The 22,279-nt window shown below is 40.6% G+C and overlaps 1 protein-coding gene and 1 non-coding gene across 2 annotated transcripts in view; one reads left to right on the top strand and one right to left on the bottom strand.

Annotated features, from left to right (window-relative positions):
- The window catches only part of CDCA2 (cell division cycle associated 2), a 47,761-nt gene that overhangs the window by 20,144 nt on the left and 5,338 nt on the right, over positions 1-22,279 (top strand). Inside the window, 7 exon segments of the mRNA XM_032471060.1 lie at positions 163-371; positions 2,800-2,884; positions 3,340-3,584; positions 7,734-7,812; positions 8,720-8,808; positions 9,710-9,847; positions 20,516-20,690. Coding sequence (XP_032326951.1) covers positions 163-371; positions 2,800-2,884; positions 3,340-3,584; positions 7,734-7,812; positions 8,720-8,808; positions 9,710-9,847; positions 20,516-20,690 — 1,020 coding nt within the window.
- Positions 831-902, bottom strand: TRNAA-CGC. The gene has a single exon. It is a non-coding gene; the product is annotated as a tRNA-Ala (tRNA).

Below are 22,279 nucleotides of genomic sequence, written 5' to 3'. Positions count from 1 at the left end.
CCTTTTTACACTTATAAGTGAAATCCCAGACGTTCCTCCCCAAGCAGGGTGTATTAGGGTTGAATTTCTGAATAGTGATTCTCTTTGCAAGCACGTAATACTTTTGGTGCGGAACAGACTGATCAGATGACCTCCACTCACGTTTACAACACTGTGTTGAAGGAATGCAGGTGGCTGGCTGTGCAGAGAGCAAAGGACCGAGTGATGCCATTTCAGGTGACAAGTCTACAGAAATGAGCACAGACCCAGCCCCGGGAGCCAGGCCACTGGCTGCTCCCCTGTGTCCGAGGGATAGTCCATCCTCTGCGACCTTTGTACTTCGTTCTGTGCTGAAGAAACCCTCGGCTAAGCTGCGTCTAGAAAGCCTGCAGGTGAGTGTAGAGCTTCATTTCCTAAAGCGAATTGAATAAAAACTCATTTTGGTTCAAAGAAGTACCTCTGAAATGCTGTGTGTCACGCTGTGTGACAGGAAATATCTTACCCCACTTTTCCCTCTTCTCTCTCTCCTATAGTAGCACTGGGCAGAGTTTCCTTTTGCTCTTTTTTCCCTCCTAAACTCAGTATGGAATGTAGTATGTAGAATTAGTATAGGTAGGCTGTATTTTATGAGTTTCATAGTTTTTTTTTTGATTGAAGTACCGTCAATTGCACCGTGTCAGTTCCTCGTGTACAGCAGTTTCGTAGTTACTAATGTGTGCGTGCTACTTACTTCCACCCAAAATATTTGGCCTTTGAGATACCTTTAAAATTTTTTTTAATTAATTAATTTTACATTGTCTTTCTTTGTGGAGGGAAGGTAATTAGGTTTCTTTTTGTTTACTTTTTTAACTGGAGGTAACTGGGGATTGAACCCAGGACCTCTTGCACGCGAAGCACACACTCTACCACTGAGCTATACCCTCCCTGCCTAAAAATTTTAACTGTTTATAACTGTAGTACATAAATATGTTCAAACAAATCACTATGTATAAAATCTCTATAGACTTACATTCTGCATAATAGCACAGCTTTATTTATGTGTTTAATTTACAAATTAAACACAAACGTGACAAAACATGAGGTACCTTTTTTGGGCATGCGTCTTTCTCTGAGCCGAGCTGGTATGGGGCGCGAGTAGGTTGCTGGAAACCGGCTGGCGATTACTGAGTGCTCCGTACGGGCAGTGCTGGTATATGATGTGCGAGCAGCAGCAGTATCCAGGAACGCTAACAGCCCCATTTACATAAACTGAGGCTTGAGGTTAAATGAACACAGACAAATCTGATGTTAAAATCCATAACCGGCTGTGAACACTGAGGCTGAGAGGGGACGACTCTGGAGTCAAAGTGCCTGAAATTTAAGAACTGGGCCAATTGTCTAACCTTGGTCTACCCTGGTTTCCTTATCTATAAAAGGGCAATATTAGTAACTTCCTTTCAGGGTAATTTGAGCATTAAGTGGGACAGTAATGTGCAATTTAGCACCAGTGCCTGGCAAATGAGAAATACAGGGGGTTTTTTTGTACTTTAATATGCAACTATACCTACAAATCTGTCTCTAAAGCCAAAATGAACTAGACTGCCTTCTGTCTACATGGACATATGGTCGGTTGTTAGTTTTAAATGTTTTAACAATTTTTCTGGTTAAAGAGCTAATTTGAGTTTGTCTACAGCACTGCTCATTTCTATCTTCTATGTGTTTTATCTTAGACTTAGCATCTAAAGGACCCATATAACTCTTACTGATTAACAATATTCATGACAGCAAAAACATCACATCCTGCCACTAAAATCAAATCCAGACATTCACAACTGCTGATCTTGCTAAGCTGCCTCAGATTTGTAGGTGTTTACAGTTTGGGTTGTTTGATACAACTTTCATGGTTGTTTGAATTAAAAATAAATCTAAAAGCTAATGTGAACTTTGTTTTCTAAGTTCACTTAGGTACTAATGAGGGCTTTTACTGGGTCAGAAAAACTGACTTGGGAGACGGTTGATGAAGGAGGTTTGTTTGGGGCAGGACTGGTTTTTAGACAAGGCACTGCTCTTGGGACGGGTGTGCTGGAGGAAATGAACAGCTCTAGAGAGCAAGGACTGGTCAGGGCTCAGGATGAGACAGGAAGCGCAGATGAGGATTTGAGGGTGACTCATCCACCTCCAGCCCCGGCTCTCCTGCTTTGCCCCGGTGGCCCTGTGTCTGGACTTGCCCCTCCGTTGTTCAGGTGCACACTGTCCTTTCCTCCCCAGCTTGCCTTCTCTGTAATCTTCTTTTGAAGAAGCACAGAGGGACAAATACTACCTTCTTTCCTGGTTCCTAACTCAGGATCGTGGTATCATAGACAGGAGAGTGATACATTATAAGAGGTTTATAAGAGGTGTGGTTCCCATGTTTCAAAGACAAAACACCCCATTACACCATTTACATATTTCGTTTTTTCTTGTTTCAGTGGAAATCTTATACTTTAGACCATTTATGTGGTCTGCCTCATCTTGCGCCATCCATAGTACAATATAATTCCACCCACTCCTTTTTTCTTAACTTCATTTGCTAGGTCAAAAATGGGGGAATGTGCTGAGCCCACATTATGGATTTCTGCTCTTTAATTTTGGCCTAAAACACTATTTACTAAAGTAGTAGGGAACCCAGTTTTTCTTTGTGGCTAATATGGTGTTTTAAGTCAAAACAATTAGGAAAGGTAACCTGCAGCACTCTCCGTAGTATCGACCCTTGGCCGAAAACAATTCACAGTTGCCGTTCTTAGTGACTGTGTGTATGTGTGTATATATGTAAAATTATTCATCGAAGTTTATTTTGTGTAGGAACACCATGACAGCCTCTGTGATAGTAGGACACAGCCAAGCTTAATCTCAACTCTTGTGAACTGTTGCAAAGAGCGAAAAGCGGGTAAGAAATTCAGATTTATTCTGAAGTCTGAGGGTATCATTTTCTTGCTATAAAAAATATTCTGGTATAATATATGGTATTTTCAGTGATCTGCTAATGCCTGAGGGGGATGAAGAATAGTTGGGAGGGATGGAATCTCTGTAGAGTGTCTCATAGTTGGTTCTACCCAGCCCATCTCTCTATTTCTGCTTACTGGGGAAACTTGCAAAGGAAATTGACATTCCAATTTTGTAGTCTTCTAAGCTAAGCATGCAAAATTTACTTTAAAATCTATTACCATATTTTAATTAGAAATATTGCTTATCTTTTCCATTTTGAACTTTTTTCCTCTACAAACTATGTTATATGTTACAAAAGAATAGCTGAGTCTAATCATGGTTAAAGAGTCTAGGGTATGCCTTTTAGATAAGAAATGTAGCTTAATTTTTAAATGTATTCCCATTTATTATCTATAGAAGGTAAAGAAAATTCTAAAGCACCAGCCTTTCTAAATGTGAGGAAGAGGAAGAGAGTGACTTTTGGAGAGGACCTGAGCCCTGAAGTGTTCGATGAATCTTTGCCAGCAAACACTCCATTGCGTAAAGGAGAAACACCCGTTCGTAAAAAGGATTTAAGTAGCCTCAGTCCCCTGCCAGTTGAGCAGTCACCGGTTCCTGAGCGGTTATCTCAGCCAGATTTTGATGACAAGGGAGAGAATCTTGTAAGTGTGAAAAATGTGGAGCAAACATGTTTTTATTTTCATCAGACTTCACCTATTTTCATGAGCAGTAGCTGTGCTTTGAAATCATGAAATGGACTGAGTGCTGCATCATGGTATAAATTAATGCATTTTCTAGGTAGATTATTACCAGTTTTCCCCTATTAAAAACAGTACTCCCATGACTCCTTGTACACAGCATATTTTGTGGACCCTAACTGCTGTGGATTTTAAGATGTACATTGTTTTATGTATCACTACGAAAAAATGCTGGAAGTTAAACTATGACACACATCATGAATTGTAAAATGTAAGATTTCAGTGGTGTTAAAATGTGAAAGCAACAATCTTAGAATTGATATATTATAAATATAAATATAAAATATATATAATTCTACAGGTAGAATTACTAGATTAAGGTATAGGAACATTTTTGAACTTTTTTATACATATTGCTAAATTACCATTCAGAAAGTATGTACTAATTTGGACTCACAATACTATAAATGGTTTTATTTTATTATACCTTTGTAAACCCTGGGTATTAACCATGCTTTTTTTTTTAATAGCTTCATAGGACAAAAAGATAACTTGAAAATTTTTAGTTTGTTAGTGAGGTTTGAAGATTTTCACATTTTTATAGTCTATTTGAATTTCTTCTCTTAAGAATTGCCTGTTAATTTTACTTACCCATTTTTATGTTGGGAACCATCTTTCATTCTCTCCCTTGCTGCTGTTCTTTGAAATAAGGAGATTCTGCTTTCAGCCAAGATAGAGTAAGGGGGACCGAATTTATATTCCCGTGAGAAACAACTAAAAAGCCAGAGAAAAATACATGAAACGGTGGTTCACAGACATTGAACACTGAGAAGCACAGGACAGCGGGTAACAAATGAGCTGAGCTCTAGGAGAGCCCCAGCTTATCTGGCAGTCTCCATGAGTTGAGAAGATGGAGTTGGGATCTGGGAAAGGGAAGGAGGCTGGAGTTGACAGGGTCATGTACCAGAGAGGAGAGAGCTGTACAGAGAGTGCTCTGGAGACCTACAAAGGGTCCCACGTGAGTCTCCAGCTGAGTGCTCCCCAACCCGTGCTCGTGAGCGAGCTGCCCGAGGCCAGGGAAGAGCTGCCCAGGGGCAGCAGAGGGAAGTGCCTAGAGCTCACACGGGCAGGAGTGGTAATTCAGAGGGTGTCAGATACTCAGTCTTGCCTCATTACTAGAGCAGAATTAAAAGCCCAGTAAAGGTTAAAAGTAACCCTTGAAAAGATCCAACTTGTATCCGAGTAATGTATTGCATAATGCATAATCCAGATTGCATAATGAACCTCAAAAATAGCACAACTGCTTTCGGTGACTGTGAAGCAGGGGAGATCTCAGCCAGGCCAAAGGCATCAGGTCTCCTTGTCCTCCCAGCCCTCAGCCCTCCCTTGGAGCCCCTCAGTAAAATGGTTGATTCCCCTCCCACAACCAAAAAAAAAAGAAAGAAAAAAAAACTATCCGGAACCAAGAAGCATTAAATATAAAATGTCTGGCATTCAATTAAAAAGTAATAGTTGTAGAGGAAAAGATGCCCCATAATGAGAAAAATGAATCAACAGAAATAGACCCAAAAATGATACATGGTAGAATTTGTAGACAAAGACATTGAAAGAGTTATTTTAACTATATTTGATATGTTCAAGAATGTGAGAAAAGATTGAACTTGTTTATTAGAACATGGGAGATTAAAGAAAAGGCCCAAATCAAACTCTGTACATTACAATTTCCAGGAATAAAAATATGTTGGATGAGTTTAATAGCGTATTAGAGGCTGCAAGAGAAAAGATTACTCAATCTAAAAATGTAGCAATACAAATTATTCTCAATGAAATGCAGAAAAAAAGACTGAGCAAGAATGAGGATAGTTTGTGAGCTGGGACAACTTCAGGTGGTATAACATGCTTGTAATTAAAGTTCCCAAAGGAGAGGAGAGATTGGAAGGGGAAAAAAAAGAATCTGAGAAATAATAGCTGAAAATGTCCCAATTTGATAGAATTATAAGCCCACTGACCCTAAAGTTCAACAAGTTCCCAGGGCAAGAAACATGAAGGAGAGTACACAAAGCTTAAAATCAGTGATGAATAGCCTGAAAGGACCAGAGAGAAAGAGACACATGATGTAAAGAAAAGCAAATACAAGAGAGGCAGCAGATTTCTCACTGGAAACTGCACGCCGGAAGACAGTGCGGCGACATCTTTTAAAAATGTATGTAAGTATTTAGAGAACAAAAACCAAAAATACCTGTCAACCTAGAATTCTCTATCCGGTGAAACCATCCTTCAAAATAAAGGTGAAATGAAGGCTTTTTCAGACATACGGAAGCTGAAATAATTCACTACCATAGCAGGTTAGCATTAGAAGTGGTTTTTTTCTTTTTTTTAAAAAAGGAAGACCTTTAATCGAAAGGAAAATGGTTCCATTGGAAATCTGTTTCTACACAAAGGAATGAAGAGCCCTGAAAATGCTAAATATGTGGGCAAATATAACAGCCTTCTTTTAATTAGTCTTCATAAATGATAATTGTTCAAAGCAACAGTTAACAGTGTTTTATTTGGTTTATAACCCAGGTAAATAAAAGGTACGACCAGATTAACATGGCATAAAAGATGGGAGGGGTTCTTAGGCTATGCACAGAGTGCTGTAGTTGAAGATGTATGCTGTAAACCCTAAGCTACTACAAAAGAGCAAAAACATGTAGGATGTAGCTAAAGCAGTGCTTAGAGGGCAGTTTTTAAAAGTTAAAGCCTGTATTTAAAAAATAAAAGAGGTCTCAAAGTTAATGATCTCAGCTTCCACTTTAAGAAACTAGAAAAAGAAAAGCAAATTAAAGGCAAACTAATAAGAAGGGAAATAATAAAGGTAAATGTAGAAATCCATGAACTAGGAAACAGAAAAACATAGAGAAAAATCATTGAAATCAAAAAACTGTGCTAAAGAAATAATAGTGAACTTCTAATCAGACTGTTGAGGCAAAAGAGAGGACACTCTACCAATAGAAGGAATAAAGGAGGTGACATAACTAAATATCCTAACGGATATTAAAAGGATCGTCAAAGAATATTATGAACAACTTTATGTTATGCCAATAAATTCAACAATTTAAGCTACATTCCTTGAAAGGCACAAACCATCAATCTCAAGAAGTGGATGACCTCATTAGTCCTGTATCAACTAAGGCAATTTAAGTTCCCACAAAGAAAGCCACACGTTCAGATTTTACTAATGAATTTTACCAAATATTTAAGATATAATACTAATTCTGCATACGTTCTTCCAAACAAATTGAGTTGGGAACACGTCCCAATTAATTAATGTCAATGTTAACCTGATACTGTATCAGACATTATAAGAAAAGAAAACTAGTCCAGTGTCCTCATAAACATAACAATATGTAAAAAATAAATAAATAAATTATGACCAAGTGAGATTTTACCCCAGAGATGCAAAGTTGACTTAATATTTGAAAAATAATCTGTACTTCACCATATTAACAGACTAAGAAAAAACATATGACCATCTCAGTAGATATAGAAAAGGCATGTGACAAAACCCAGCATTCATTTCTGATAAAAACTCAGAGCAAACTGGTGATAAAAGAGAATTTCTTCAACCTGACAGATTTTTATCTATGAAAAATTAATAGCTACATTATAATGACTGTAGGAAAGGAAAGATTTGATATCTTCACTTAATATTTACCTTGAAGGTCACCTGAATTATGCTGTAGTATTAGGTTGTATTTATCAATGGATTTTAAAATTTGTAAGAGTTAGGATATGGGATTTTAAATAAACCAAAAAATAACTTACTAGTTACTTACTAGTTATTAACTTACTAGTTACATCATGGCCGCTTTCACTAAAAGCTTGTATTTTGGTGGATTGTAGTTAGTAAACGTGGTTTCATTAAAGATGATTGGTAAATATTATAAAACATTTTTATATCTAATATCTTTGTTTTTTTTCTTTTTTTGATTAATCTTTTATTGATTTCCCAATCTTTATGCCTATTACAGTTCCCCCTACAAAAACAAATCCTTACTCTCTTTTGAGCACATTATTTGTATGTCCACTGAATTTAAGAGTGCCTAATTTCTACTTTTCTTCTTTCTTTAGGAAAATATAGAACCTCTTCAGGTATCGTTTGCAGTCCTGAGTCCTCTCAGTAAGCCTTCAGTCTCTGAGGCTCTTGCAGGTAGTAGCTTCCATTTATCTTACAGTCATAAACGTCATTTTTAAGATGTGCGTAAATGAAAATCTCCTTATTTGAAAATTTTAATTTTTATTATAATCATACTTGATTTAAAAAAAGCAAATAGTATAGAAAAGCAAGAAGTCTCTTATCCATCCCTTTCCATTCCAAGTCTCACCTATAACTCCCTTAGATGGGCAGCCCCATTTTTCAAATCCCTGCACACAGTGGAGTTGCCCTCTCAACACTTCAGGATCAACAGTAAGCTCCTGCTCGGGCTGCACAGCTGAAACAGGAAGGATCCTAAGGGCCGTTCTTAAATATGTGGAGGCAACGTCAGCATGGCATTTCGGGCACGTGTACTTTCTAAGGGCTCCGGCTATTTTTATGATCACGACAAGGCAACAGAGATCTCTGTGCTTTCCTGACAAATCAGAACTTGGCTGGCAGATGTCACGGGCAGAGCCCTTAGGATGGGAACTATTACTCACGTCACTCCTCGGTCGAAATCCTCGAGTGGGTCCCCCGCATCCCGTGTTGGCTCAGGACACAGACCAAGCTCATCAGCACAGAATCCGAGACATGCCCGTGCTAAGTTCGCGCGGACTCGGAAGCCTAGCCTGTCGCCCCGCCAAGCCGGCGCTCTTTCACGTGTTATGCTGCCTTGTATTTGCACCATTAAAAGTGACCGAATTTAAATTATCCTGAACTTCGTGAAATTATTTTCATGTGTTTAAATTTTTTTCCAATGTCAAAATGTATTTCTCTCGGTAATTAATCTTTACGTTTAGATATGGTAAGACACTAAAGGCGAAAGTTGGTTTCCAAGCAAGTACCCAGTGTCAGGAAGATGAAAGTTCTTAGAGCTTTTTTGTTGGCTGCCCTGATTTTGCCGTTTCTTGCTCGTCAGGCACTGATACCTTTGCCTCTTCAAATAACCTCAAGAAAATAACCTCCCGTAAAGTGGGCAGAGAAACGCGGACCTCCAACAGAAGCGGCGTGAGTGTATCTGGCACAATGTATTCGTTTTTAAAGCTTGCAGTAGATTTTTTTTCTGTTTTCTGTTATCACGATCAAATGATTTACTGCTTAAATCTTGGTTTAATCAATGTATTGAGAACTAATACCCTAGTTAGCATGTAACCCAGGGTAATGCTGTTTTCCTGATTTGACTTCAGTTAATTCTGTTAGAAGAAAAATACAATAAAACAAGATGCTTTCAGAATTTGTGTTAATGTGGAAGGTAATCTGTGTAGAAAGTTGACTTGGGATTTGTGGTTTTATGAATTCTGCTGAAGTACAAAAGTGCAGAAGGGTAGCATGTAATTAGCAGCGCTAGAAAATGGCATAAATAGAACTTTTTAGAAAACTGTTCAACTGTTTTCAGTAAGGGCATAACTCCTATCGAATGCATGTCTTTTGCTATTTTATTAAATTAGATGAAATTGGATTTTTGTCTGTATAGCATCGCAGTGCATAAACATGCAATACCTGTTATAGGGTTTTTAGCTGATCTTGTTAGATGATAAACGCAGAAGTCAAATGACCTAACAGTTCATGGTTTTCCCCCCATGACTCATCAGTAGTTAGCTGCTGAACTGTAGACGCTCAGTAAATATTTGATGAATGAACAAGACAACTAATTCTTAAGTTGTTTTTCACTTCTATAAAATAATTGGACAGTGCATATGCTTCTGGGTCTGTGTTTGACCAGAAATTGTTACTTGCTATTTCTTCCATTTGAGTATAAGTTGGTCAGGATACTTCTAGTGGAATTTGTGAATTAAGTGGAAATGGGATGTAAAACGGTAGAAGCAGCAGGAGAGGGAGAGGAAGTGCAAGAGACATGAAACGTACCTGCCCGGTTTTACGGTATCCCTGCTTTAAATTTTCTTTATAGCAATTGATCAGTTTTTCAGAAGAGACTGTTTGCAACTTACTTAATACAGAAGCTCAGCCTCAGAAAGAAAAGAAAGTTAATAGAAGGAAGTCTCAAGAAAGCAAACGCACAGACAGAGCGCCTCCTAAAAAGAAACAGGTGAGAGTGCGTTTAAAGGTGCAATAAAGGGTAGAAGTGGTGCCGGGACAACATGGAAACAAAATTGCTCCCCGTTAACGCTGGACCAAGAGCATTAAAATCATCTGATGACAGCATAGAAAGGGCCATAAGAGATTGTATACGCAATTAGTAACTACCCGAGGGCCGGTTTTGCATTTTCTTCCTTGGGTTTCGGGCACGCAGTGCAGTGAATCATCAGCTCTCACGTTAAATGATTTTTGTGTTTAATCTAACCTAGCCTCACCCAATTAGGGAATCCTCTGACTTCTTAGGGATGAGTATGCCATCTGCCACTTACTTGACTTTGCTACTGCCAGTGGTTGCCTGGACGACTTCCCCGTGTTGAAGGAAGAATTTAGAAACCAGCTCTGTCCTCCGCGCTCCGCGGCCGGCGCCGGCTCCGATGGCGTCACCGTCTGTATGGATAGCGGGTCTGGCGCCTTAACACGGGTCCTGGTGCGCCTCCGCTTCCGTGAGCTGGCCCTTCCCCTGCCGTACCTTACTGCTTGTTGGCACCTAAGGCCTTCCCACTTTCAGTAATACACGGTTATACGTCGCACTGTCCGACCCCAGCCTCCCGTCCTTCCAGCCTTCTCACACCACCTTCCTTACTCATTACCTCTACGAGTACCGTGTTTACTCTTAAACTCTCAGCTGTCCTTTAGTGTCCTCTGTTTCCTTGTTCATCCTGAGCCACGAAAGCAGTTTTCAGCACTCCTGTCCGTGACGTCAGGTCTTCATCCCTTTCATTCTGCTTCAGCCTTGGATTCGTGCAACCGTTACCCCCCTCCCATCCACCACGGCTGCTGCAGAGTCATTGTTTCACATGTTATTAGAAGTCGGGCCTCATTCTCCACCACTTTGCCCCGTCACTTGAATTATTTTTCCAGGGCATTTAGCAACTTAGTGACTAAACTCCCGTGCATCCTTTGAGTTCTTGGTCCTGCTGGTCATCTCCACAGCATTTACCGTAACTGAGAGCACTCCTGTATGGTCTCCGTTAAAGGTTTATTTTCTCCCAGTCGTTTCTAAACGTTTACATCACCCAGACTTCTACGCTTTGCCCTGCTAAACGGCTTACTTCCTGTATGGCTTCATACGCAGCATGGTTGACGACTCCCGAATCTTTCCGAGCTGTAAGCATACGTTCAGCTACCTACCAGACGTCTTAAACCAGCCGGCAAGCACCACAAAAATCAACATTTCCCAAACTAAACGCATCCATTCCACCCCAACACACACCCGCCCTAAACAGCCCGTTTCTCTCCTGCTCCACGAACCAGAAAGTATTACCTGGCTTGGTTTAAACAGTGCACAGATATCCCCAAGTTGGCAACGCCAGGAGAAACCGGATGTTTTCCTGGTTCCATCTTTTCTGTAGGTCACACACTCGTCTGAAGGATCCCCTCGCTGAGAAAAAAATACACATCCATTCAAAATATGCATGTCTTACATTGTGGCGTTAGAGATAAGGTTCCTGCATGCTTTAAAAACACAGTTACAGGGAGGGAAGGTTCACCTGCTTCTTCACATCAGATCAATAGCCAGAAAGTTCAAGAAGGGTTGAGCATTTAGTTTTGCTCCAGCCCCTCCCAGGGCCCCAGTGAATCAGCATAACTGATGTGATGGAGGGAGCAGGCTTAGAGTAGCACTGAGAGGATGCAGTGAGGAGGGGCATCCAGCAACCGACTCAGCCCTCGATGAATTTCTGGAAGACAAAGCAGACCGGGGGCATGTTGACAGACAAAAGACATGGAAGATTTACAGCCCAGAATGTGCCAGGAGGGAGCCAGCGAGGTGCTGAGAGCCAGCCTGCTCATGGGAATCCCGAGAGACTCCACGCCCAGTGTCAGCAGGGACCATGGGTGGTGGCAGTGACAAGTGGCAGTGGAAAACAGATTAACTGAAGTCCTACCTATGAAACAGCTTGCATCGGTCATTACCCCACCCTGAAGCTCAGGACAGGTGTCATCATCCAGGTTCAAATTCTGGCGTCAGGAGGGTCCTGCAGCCTTGACAGCCAGCTCTTCCCTAAAGCAAAGCCTGCGGTTGACATCCTCCACTCCACCCCGCGCTGCCCCTCCCAGAGTCCTGGTAGAATTTTCATACAGGAAAGAGATTCAGCTGGAAAGCAGATGAGCAGTTTACCCAGTAATCTTCTTAAGTAAGCATCAGACAACCAAGCAGAACCAAGAGTGTGGAAGACCAATGTTATTAATAAGCTGAAAAACTGACCCCAGGGAGAGCTTATTCAGGAAATAGAGGAAAGCTTTATGAAAGTAAATATTCTGATAATACTCAGGCTTCAGAAAACGTCGTCTGGGTAAAAGTAAGAAGGGGATGCTGTGAAAAAGGAGCAGAGATAGAAATGTTTCCAAAAACATATAAAAGTTTGTAGTTGGACTAGAGAATAAAGTTGAGGCAGGGCAAGAGGGACAGACAGAACCAGGAGGCATGGACCAGTTTGTGAGACTTCATGGGAATCTCAGAAAGAATGAGAAAATAGAATGGAAGAAATGATCAAAGTTAAAGGAGAGGCGCTCTCAGAACAGAAGAAAGGAGTCTTCAAGTCAAAAGGCCATCCTGAATGCCGAAGACAAAGAAAAAAAGAGATGTCGATGTGAAATTGAGCAGTAAGGGTAATGAGGAAAGTGGACTTTTCCGACCAGGAAGCAAGAATCAGGGGTACCCAGTTTAACAGCAGTCTGGACTCTGAAAGGTAATTCAGCAGGACATTTAAAGCTTTGAAAGAAACTGAATTTCAGCCCAGTATTCTGCACGCAGCCAAGTTCAATTAGCGTGAAAGACATTCAGACACTCAGAGACTTTGAGTTTTTGGTGGTTTTTGTGTTTTTTTAATATTCCTGGAGGAGATACTCTAGCAGAATGAGGAAGCAAGCTTGAGAATTCAGGACACAGTGGGTCTAGTAATGCAGGAGAGCAGTGCAAGGGAAGTCTGATTAGAACTGTTCAGTCAGCCTAGAAGAGCAATCAGCCCAAATTTGAGCAGGAGGAGGAGGGTGCTCTGGGGACGGGGTCTCTGGAGGGAGAAACGAAAGACCTATGATGGAGCAAATGGGAGTTGTGCCATATAGGAAGAAAAAGAAAGGTAATTCTTTATTATGCCAAAGAAAAGTCTGTATGCAAGAGTTCAGAGTGAATTTGAAGCAAACTTTAGTGAGATTTTAAGCCTCAGTGGAGTGTAAGGAGAGTGTATTTTATAGCGTTGGGAACCACCTACAGGGGGCGCCAGAGGAAAGGGGAGGAATAAGAGCTCTGTCCTTGGCAGAGCAATGAAAAATGTTCACACGGTTTTAATAATGTAAATGCTATCTCTTTTCAACCAAGGACAAAGCATTAATAGTGCAAACAGTCTAAATGTAGCAGGAGGTGAAAGGCGAAGGTATTAACACTAACAATATGGTAGTTATAACAAATTCAGGCTCGGGAGCCAGAAAAACTCTTAAATCCTGGCTTGACCACTTCTAGCAGTGAAACAATGGTGAGATTCTTGAGTCCTCTGTTGGCACTTATTTTATAAGTTTACTGTGAATATTAAATGAATCTGAATACATGTAAAAACGCTTAGAACAATGCCTGGTCATAGTGAGTACTGGGGCTGTTTATCATCTTGCAAATTAGGGGTTCATGATTTTTTTCTTTTAAGTTGGCAAAAAGACATAGAACAAAGGTAACCGATAGAAGAAGCAAAAGTAACAGGAGAGAGGAAGGTTTAAAGTGAGCAACATCTTATTGTTCATGGCAAGGAGTTAATAGCGATCTACGCTGTACTGCAGACTTGAAATTTGCTAAGAGAGTAGATTTCAAGTGCCCCCCCTCCCCGCGCCTCCCTCCCCGCGCACACACACACAAATAGTAACTGGTAACTGTGAGGTGATGGATGTGTTTATTAACTTGACTGTGATAATCATTTTATAATGTGTATATGTATTAAATCATCGTATTGTGCACCTTAAATCATGTGAAACCTAAATAAATACAATTTTTATTTGTCAATCATAGCCTCAGTAAAGCTGGAAAATTTTGAAAATAAAATTGCTACCCGGGAAGTAGCATTAGAATTCCTAAATGTGAATTCCTTTATAACCTAGAAATGGAAAATGTTTCCAAAATATGACTGAAAAATCAAAAACAGTGAGGTCAAAGATTGGTAAATTCTACTCTATTTGACCCAAATAATGTGGAGCATGCACGGGGGAGAAAAATTCCCTAAGAAAACTTTAAAGACAAAGGACAAACATGGAAAAAAGTGTTTGCAATTCGTATCAAGATCTCCAAGAGATTTTTTTGTTCACAAAATTGAAATGAAGGATCCTTCAACATACGGAAAAATGTTCAGGCTTGCTCATCGTAATCAGAGAACTGCAGAACTAACATTGCATCAAGATACCATTTCTTACCATTTTTGATTAGCAAAACCCCAAAATTTGACGGCGCACTTGCTGGCGAGGCTGAGTAGACAGACACACAGGTCCAGTTTCTGGCAGACTCTGGCGCGCCTCTCTGTGAGGGCAGTTTGGCGGTATCAGGCCAAGTAAATATTTTCCTTTACCTTTTGACTCAGCACTCCCGTTTCTAGGAATCTATCACAAAGATCCAATGACAAAAATATGAAAAGGCATAGGTGCTAAGTTACTGATTGCAACACTCCAATGCGAGAGATGAACAAGCCAAATGCCCGTCAGTATGAGGCTGGTAGAATAAACTGGTGTGTTCACAAAGTGAGTGCTCTGTAGCTGGAGAAATTAGTGAGGAAGCATTCCAAATACTGCTCTGCAGTAATGCCAGGACATATTTGCTGTTAAGTGAAAAAGACAAGTTGTAAACTGATGTATGTAGGGAGTACCCGTCATGAGATGCACTTTGTTCCCTCAGAATTCGGCAGCCCTGAACGCCTCCATCCCCAGTGTCTCAGGAGGTGACTAAATTTGGAGATGGGGCCTTGTCAGATGTGATTGGGTTAAAATGAGGCCCTGAGGTGGTTCCTAACCCCAGTCCAGTCTGCTTGGTGTCCTTATAAGAGGGAATTTGGACCCAAAGGAAGATACTGGGTGCGCACACAGAGAGAAGACTCTGTGAAGAGGCAGCAGCAGAGCAGCCATCTGTATACTAAGGAGCGAGGCCTTGGAGGAGAGCAGCCTCATCAGCACCTTGACCTTGGCCTTCCAGCCTCCAGAATTGTGGGAAAATAAATTGTCACCCAGTCCATGGTATTTTGTTATGGCAGCAAATATGGCAAACAAATATATTACCGTTTACCTAAGAAAACAGGGAACATTAAATAATATATGTATGTGTGTATATATATAAACACATACATGTTCCTTAAAATCTCAAACAACAACAAAAAAACGTGGGAGAATGGGACAAAGAAAAACTGGTTTCCTGTAGGGAGAAGAGGGAATTGGAAGGAATGAAAGCTAGATTTCCTTAATGTGTTTACTTTTGACTTTGAACCATGTAAATGTCCTTCATGACTATGAAACAGTTATAGCTCAGTTTAAAAAATGAAAAAGTGAAACAAATTAATCTAACTGTATATATCAAGTTAATGGCCTAACCTCAGAGTTTTTTCAAATTTTAAATTTGAAAAATTCGAAGTGGAATATATTCTAAGGACAAAAATAACTACACAGAGAGCTTAAACAGTATGAAGCACACACGTTGATGGAAGAATTCAACCTAGAATGAAGAAAAAAAGCAGGGTTTTGTAGGGTTTTTTTGTTTGTTCTTTTACTATCATTAGGAATCAAGACTTCACTAGAGACAGGATGAACTTTGAAATTGGATTCAAAGCCTTGTTAGACTAAATTTGAATTGAAAATAACATGAACACGTGCTTTTTCCCATTTAAAATAATTTTCTAGCTCTGTCTGTTGATAAGACATAGAAGCACCGAGCATCCGTCCTACCTAGATGTCATCTCTACTGTTTCCACTAAAAGGGATCAGCATTACCTTCGTGAAATGGCTGCTTTCAGATTTACAGCAGCAAGTGTGGAAAAGGAGCCCAGGTCTGTCCCAGTGGGTGAGCGGGGCCGCCTGAGGGGCGACCGGGGCCCCGTTAACAGACACAGCCATTTCGAAGGGGCTTCCGCTGACCAGAGGTGGGACAGTGCGACCATCAGAGATAATGCCTGCAAGGGATTGAAACACAAACATCAAACAGGAAAAAACACTTAAGTTCGTCATAATTAAAAACTGACACAATGAAATTTAAAGGCCACCTTTGAAGCTGTCTAGGGCATCGACTTTTACTTTGAAAACTGGAAAATAGTTTGAGCTCTGTTTCAGGTAAAGAAATAACTGATAAGGGAAAGTTCTTTATAGAAGAATTTCCACTAATAAGCACAAAAGATCTGCTCATGAACGCTGTTGGATGTTAGGTAGAAACCGATGGGGGCCCAAAGGTGGATTGGACTGATCACCAGAGCCCACGGGTCATTCATAATGCCACACAAGGAGAGAATGTGGGCCTCCTGGTGCAATGGGGACACCTACAACCTTCCAAAAAAAAAAAAAAAAAAAATCAAAGCTGAATCTAATCAAGCCTGGCTGTAATGACCAGTTGATATGAAATACCGGGGGTGGAGGAACATGAAGACACATGATTGCAGTCACCTGTACCCAGAGTTTGGCTAATTCTGTGGGATAAATGCCTCAGTACATTCACCAAATAGATAGCAAGGGGGGAAATCATAGATCAGAGGCAATCTGTCAGCCAAATGGAATGTATGGAGACCTTGTTGGGATCCTGATTTGAATAGTTGTGGGGGGGAAAAAAAAACGATTAGGGACCAATAGGAGAAATCTGAAGTTTGAGGAAGTAAGGGGAAGTTGCTGTCTTTATGGTTTTTCTTGCATCTAAATTTTTATTTTGAGATCATTTTAGAGATGCATGCTGTTGTAAGAATTAGATCCCAGATGCCCTTTACCCAGTTTCCCCCGGTGGTGACATCCTACAAAACCACTGCACAATATCACAGTAGTGCAGTGTCAAAATACAGCCAAGGTGCAGGACACTTCCAGTGCCACCAAGGTCTCTTCCCGCTGTAACTATGTCCAGTACCCACTCCCACCCCCACCTTAGCCCCCCAGCAACCGCTAATCTGTCATCCATTTCTTTCATTTTGTCATTTCTTGAATGTTACGTAGATGGAATTTCACACAATGTAACCTTTTGGGACTGGCTTTTTTCATCAGCATCTTTCTCCAGAGATTTGTCCAGATGTGTGTGTATCAGTGGTTAGCTCCTTCTGTTGCTGAGTAGTATTTGTACTTGTTACAAAAAGAAAAAGGTGATCGTTTTGCAGTACATACATATAGCAAATCATCACGTTATATACCTTAAACATACTGATGTTACATGTCAGTTGTATCTCAAAGCTAGAAAATAAAACTCCACTGTAAAAGGGGAAAAAGTCAACAATAAAATACAATGTCAGGTAATAAAATATTCCATTTTATTGTGGAAAAAAGAAACCCTTATCTCTTAGAGATACTGGAGGATTTTCAGATGAAATGATGTAATGTCTGGGATTTGCTTTAAAATAATCTGAGGGAAGGGGGTTATAAATGAATCATGATTTCTATCTGTTGGTAATTATAGGAGCTAGTTGTCGGGTACCTGGGGTTCAAGAGACTTTTCTCTCTACTTTTGGGGTGTTTGAGAATTTCCATTATAAAAGGTTAAAAATACAGCCCCTTATTTGGGGAGGTGAAGCCAGTTCCAAGAAGTAGAAATGGACCAGACAGTAAGTAAACGGCAGGGACAGGCAACTGCTTTTCACCTGAAGTTTTCCTGTTCAATTTGATGTGTTGCCACATAGGTGAATTATTTTTAAGTAACTTTAAAGGTAAAACTTTAAATTGTTTAGAAAACAATCTAAACAAGATTTACATGTGCAAACAATACAAGAAGTAAGCATTTATTTTTTGATACATGGCCTCTTCGCTCTATGAGGAGAAATACCGGTGATTTTGGAGTAAAAAGATTCACTTTAGGCGTGATGTCCTCAGTTGTCCTTTGTCTGCTCCAAATCATAAGCCAGTCTGATCGTTTCTAGATCGCACTGCCTCCCTAGGATTCCAATCACATGTGGCTTCTCTTGTTTATTAAGTCTAAGCAAGGCTTTTTGTATTGGAGTAAATTCAGATTTTCCTAAGATTCTAGCCTTTGCAGATGAAACCTTCTCATGGCTAAGAGAAGAATCACTAAACATATTTTTATGACAGACCACGGGTGCGTTCATCTTTAATTTTTTGTGGGGGGGGTGGTGTCCTTCTATTGACCCATGACCAAGAAAAATCAGTATTTCATCATGTTTAGTCTTTCATCATGTTTAGCAAATTTTACCAAGTTTAACTGGACTGTTCTCTCACATTTGTTCATTCATTTATGTTTGTTAAGAGACCACTCAGTGCCCGGCACGGTTGCAGGTGCTGGAGACATTTTATATAAACAAAGATCTCCAAAATCTTGTGAAAGGGGGATTTACCTTACCTATGACTCAGAAACTGTTCCGGACGTTATGGCCTGATGATGTTGACCACAGTGTATTAACTGCCCTCGTGAGGCCTATGTCACACAGTAATACCAAGAGCACAGTTTAATATTGAAAATATTTCCCCTATATCAGTTCTCAAAGTAGTAGAAAGGAATTTAAAAGAAAAAGAATAGCTAACACATAGCCCTTACTATGGGTCAAGCCATACTATAACCATTTCACGTTTCACAGCTTTCTGTGATGTGTGCCATTATGGTTCCCATTTTGCAGATGAGAAGAATGAGGTACAGAGAGGTGAAGCAACTTGCCAAAAGTTACAGAGATGTTAAGTGGCAGAGTTAGAATTTGAACCAAAGGTGGCTTGCACAAGGCCAGATATTTCTCTTGCATTTTATCCATGGAGCCCAAGTGGAGATTTTTCTCTTTGCTTCCACAGCCAATGGCCAAGCTGTTTTCCCAAACTGTTCCCTGGATGTCAACAGATGTTCCATGCAAGAAAAAAGTTTCTTGGAAAAATATTTAACCCAGCATTTTTCGAATGTACATGGAGATTATTTATACTGAGGACTTCTTAGAGAATTTAACGTTAAATATATACTGCAAATCACCAGGAGGGACATTTATCTTGCACGGTTCTAAAGTTATTTTTCCCTGGAATGTCTTCTCTTGTTTTGTGTTCACAGGGCATCTATAGATATCTCAAGGAGCATGTGATTCTGTGCCATTTCTGGGCTTTGAATACCATCCCCCATTAGTCTCTCCACTGTCACCCAAGCGATCTTTCTTAAATGGAAACTCAAGGCGGTCACTCTTTAATCACCACGCGCTCAGCCCTCAGTGCTTTCAGGCTCACGCTCATTGCACGGATGGGTCCGCCTGCTCCGGCAGGCCTCACTTGCCACTTCTCCGTGGGCCTGTTGACCACATCCGCCAAACACAGCTCTTCCTCTGGGCTCCACTCAGCTCTTCCTTCCAGCTGTTACGTGTGGCCTTCTCTTTTCTCTGAAAAGCCCTTCTGTGCCACTCCTGTGATCAAGCAAACAGTTCCCACTTGTCTGAGATTTGACTTAGACGGTCCATTTCCTGTGGAGCCTGTCTTGGAAACCTCCCGTCGGCCAGGTCTCCGTCTTCAGTCCACGTGGAGTCTGTCCTGCTCTTGTCTGTATCACAGTTACTTGCCGTCAGGCTGAGAGCTCCCCCAGGGCCACGTCTTGTTTGTTTTTCTGTCTCTTACCCAGAAAATTATTACCTGCACATAGCTGTTTCTCAATAAATGTTTGAATGAATGCCATTTTCCAGAAGCCGTCATTGTTAACAACCTGTTCCTTATATTGACCTAAACTCTGGCTCCTTCCAAAACTGCCACGTTAAATATATTTCATTCTTTTGCTCACAACAATCTTATTTCGATAGAGTGTTTGAGTTTCCCTCAAGTATTTTCCACATGAAAAAATCTTTTTAGCATAGAACATTAGTGCTTGCTTACTGATATGCGGTCGGAATTGAATTTAATACTGCACTCCAGATATTATTCAAGCAGTTTTAATTTTTATAGAAATCCACGTTTTGCATCAGTTATTATCAAACCTTTGTCCCTCATCTTCTACGTGTGCTCGTTGACTTCCACCTGATTTCAACCTTTTCAGTTTAATCGTGGTTCGATCACCTGCCGTGTGAAGCAGCTTTGGGTTATCTTCAAACTTTAGGTACGCACCTGTTTCTTCATCCAGATCTCTGAACAGAAAACAGCCTCCTATAGTTCCCAGTAGGTTACTCATTCTAGGTTGGTCCTGAGTCATTCTAACCATATTCTAGTTACAAATACCTCCTCCCTTAAGTCTGTCCAGTTCTGTAGCATCTAATCTGGTTTTCAGCCACCCACAACTCATTTTGGCAGATGCTTTGGGGAACTAAAGAGGGTTACAGTTTGTCAGTTGAGTTCTGCTTCATATTTTATTTGAGCGGGTGCAAGCTACATAGCCCCTTACCCCTGACTCAAATTTCTACAATTTTAAATGGAATAACTTAAGGGCTTCTTTTGTAAAAAATTAGTTCAAGGGTCGAAACTGTACATGATGCTACATCGTTCCCAGTTACAGTGTTCTGATACGTTTTCTCAGGTTTTAAAAAGCTGCCGAAAGAAGAAAGCAAAGGGAAAGAAGAAGAGTGTTCAGAAGTCTTTATACGGGGAGAGAGACATTGCTTCTAAGAAGCCGCTTCTGAGCCCTATTCCTGAGCTGCCCGAGGTCTCTGAGGTGGCGCCGTCCGTGCCCAGCGTCTGGAGGATGTGCTCAGGTAGCTTGTCCTTTTTCTGTTGTCACCATCGCTTCTCTTTTCCTTCTTTGTTGCTACTTCACTTTCTTTTTGCCCTTTTCCTCCTTCGCTGTGTAAAGAGTACGTAAATTAAAAATATTACCATGAGAATTGAAGTTGAAGAGGCAGACGTTTATAACTGCGGTCACCTAGACCCTTTTCAGAATCTGATGGACGCCCCAGATCCTCCCCCGAGAAAAACGCAGACACAAAATATTGCATATAATTTTAAGAGAAAGAATTCCCTCTCATCCTGTTTTCCTTTTGCTTTTTAAAGCATTTAATTAAAGTAAAATGAATTCGGTTTGGTGGCGTAGCCCATCATGAAAAACAAACAAGGCGGTGGCTTGTGATAGATGTCTTGTCTATGAACTAAGAGTGAAAATTGAACAGCTCGCCCCGTGATGTTTCAGGAGAGCTGGCGCTGCCAAGCACCTTCTAGAAATAAGTTATAAATTGAACTTGATTACTTTGAAAATTTTGTTTAAAAGGAAGATTAAGTCTGTTGAGATCATGATTAGATTAAGAATTGGATTGGAGTTGCATCTGGTGTGTGATGCTTGCGTTTAAAGTGACTAAATCATACTGAAAAGATTGCATATGTGTTCACTTGGTGTGTGGATTTTACATGGAATCATTTTTAAGATAGCTGCCTTTGTCAGTCATCAGATATTCATAGCCTGAGTCCCATTTGCAACATTCGGTACAGGATTTATAACATTTTCAGGGATGAATATGGGACGTGCCATTATAGACACTTGGCTCCCACTGACTTCTTAATTTCCGGGTAGCCCAAAAGTTTAAACAAACACAACCGCAGGCATACACACGCTGTTCCGGCCCCTGGGCACCAGCAGGGCAGCGCTCTCCTGCCCCAGCCTCTTCGCATGCTCCGTCTTGGGACAGGGGGTTGGCCACCCCACCTCTTGTTCATCCAGCCTAATGTTGCTTGTCCTTTAAGGTTTAGGTGTGCCGGCTGCCTTTCCAGAAAATTATTTGTTCACGTTACACCTTTACCACCTGGTTTATAACAATCTGTCTGCCTCCCTCCCCTGCAAGTTGCAGTTTCCTTGAGATTAGAATCTAAGTCTTATTTTCATTATATCCCCAGCTCCTAACAGGCACTCCTCCAGAGATTTTGAACAATGACTGTTAGTGTATATTTCCCATCTTGCATCTTACTAATAAGAGAATTTCTTTTTTTAAATCTATAATGAATGGTTTCATCTGCTACAAAGGTTTAAAGCCTTTCTCTCCCTCCCCCCCTCCCTGCCTTTCTGCCCCATCTGTCTCCCCGGCCTTTCTTTCCTAGCATGTTAATTTCATGAACAACACACAAATGCCCGTTTTTTAAAGCTGTGTGAAGCGCCCTGCTTGGGGGCCCCACCCTCTGTTAATTTCTAGCTTTACAAGACATGATTTTAGGTCCTAGATATATATGTTCAAATTGAAACACTGCTTTTTAGATTTTTGGCTCAGCTTATGTTTTATCTTCCAGTTTTGATTTTGTTTAAAACGCTTTTTATACACATTTGACAGGCCAATTAAAACCTTTATTACCTGAGATAATC

Source organism: Camelus ferus, chromosome 31 (assembly GCF_009834535.1).
Source record: "Camelus ferus isolate YT-003-E chromosome 31, BCGSAC_Cfer_1.0, whole genome shotgun sequence".
Taxonomy (NCBI): Eukaryota; Metazoa; Chordata; class Mammalia; order Artiodactyla; family Camelidae; genus Camelus; species Camelus ferus.
This window is presented reverse-complemented; position numbering and strand designations above follow the sequence as displayed.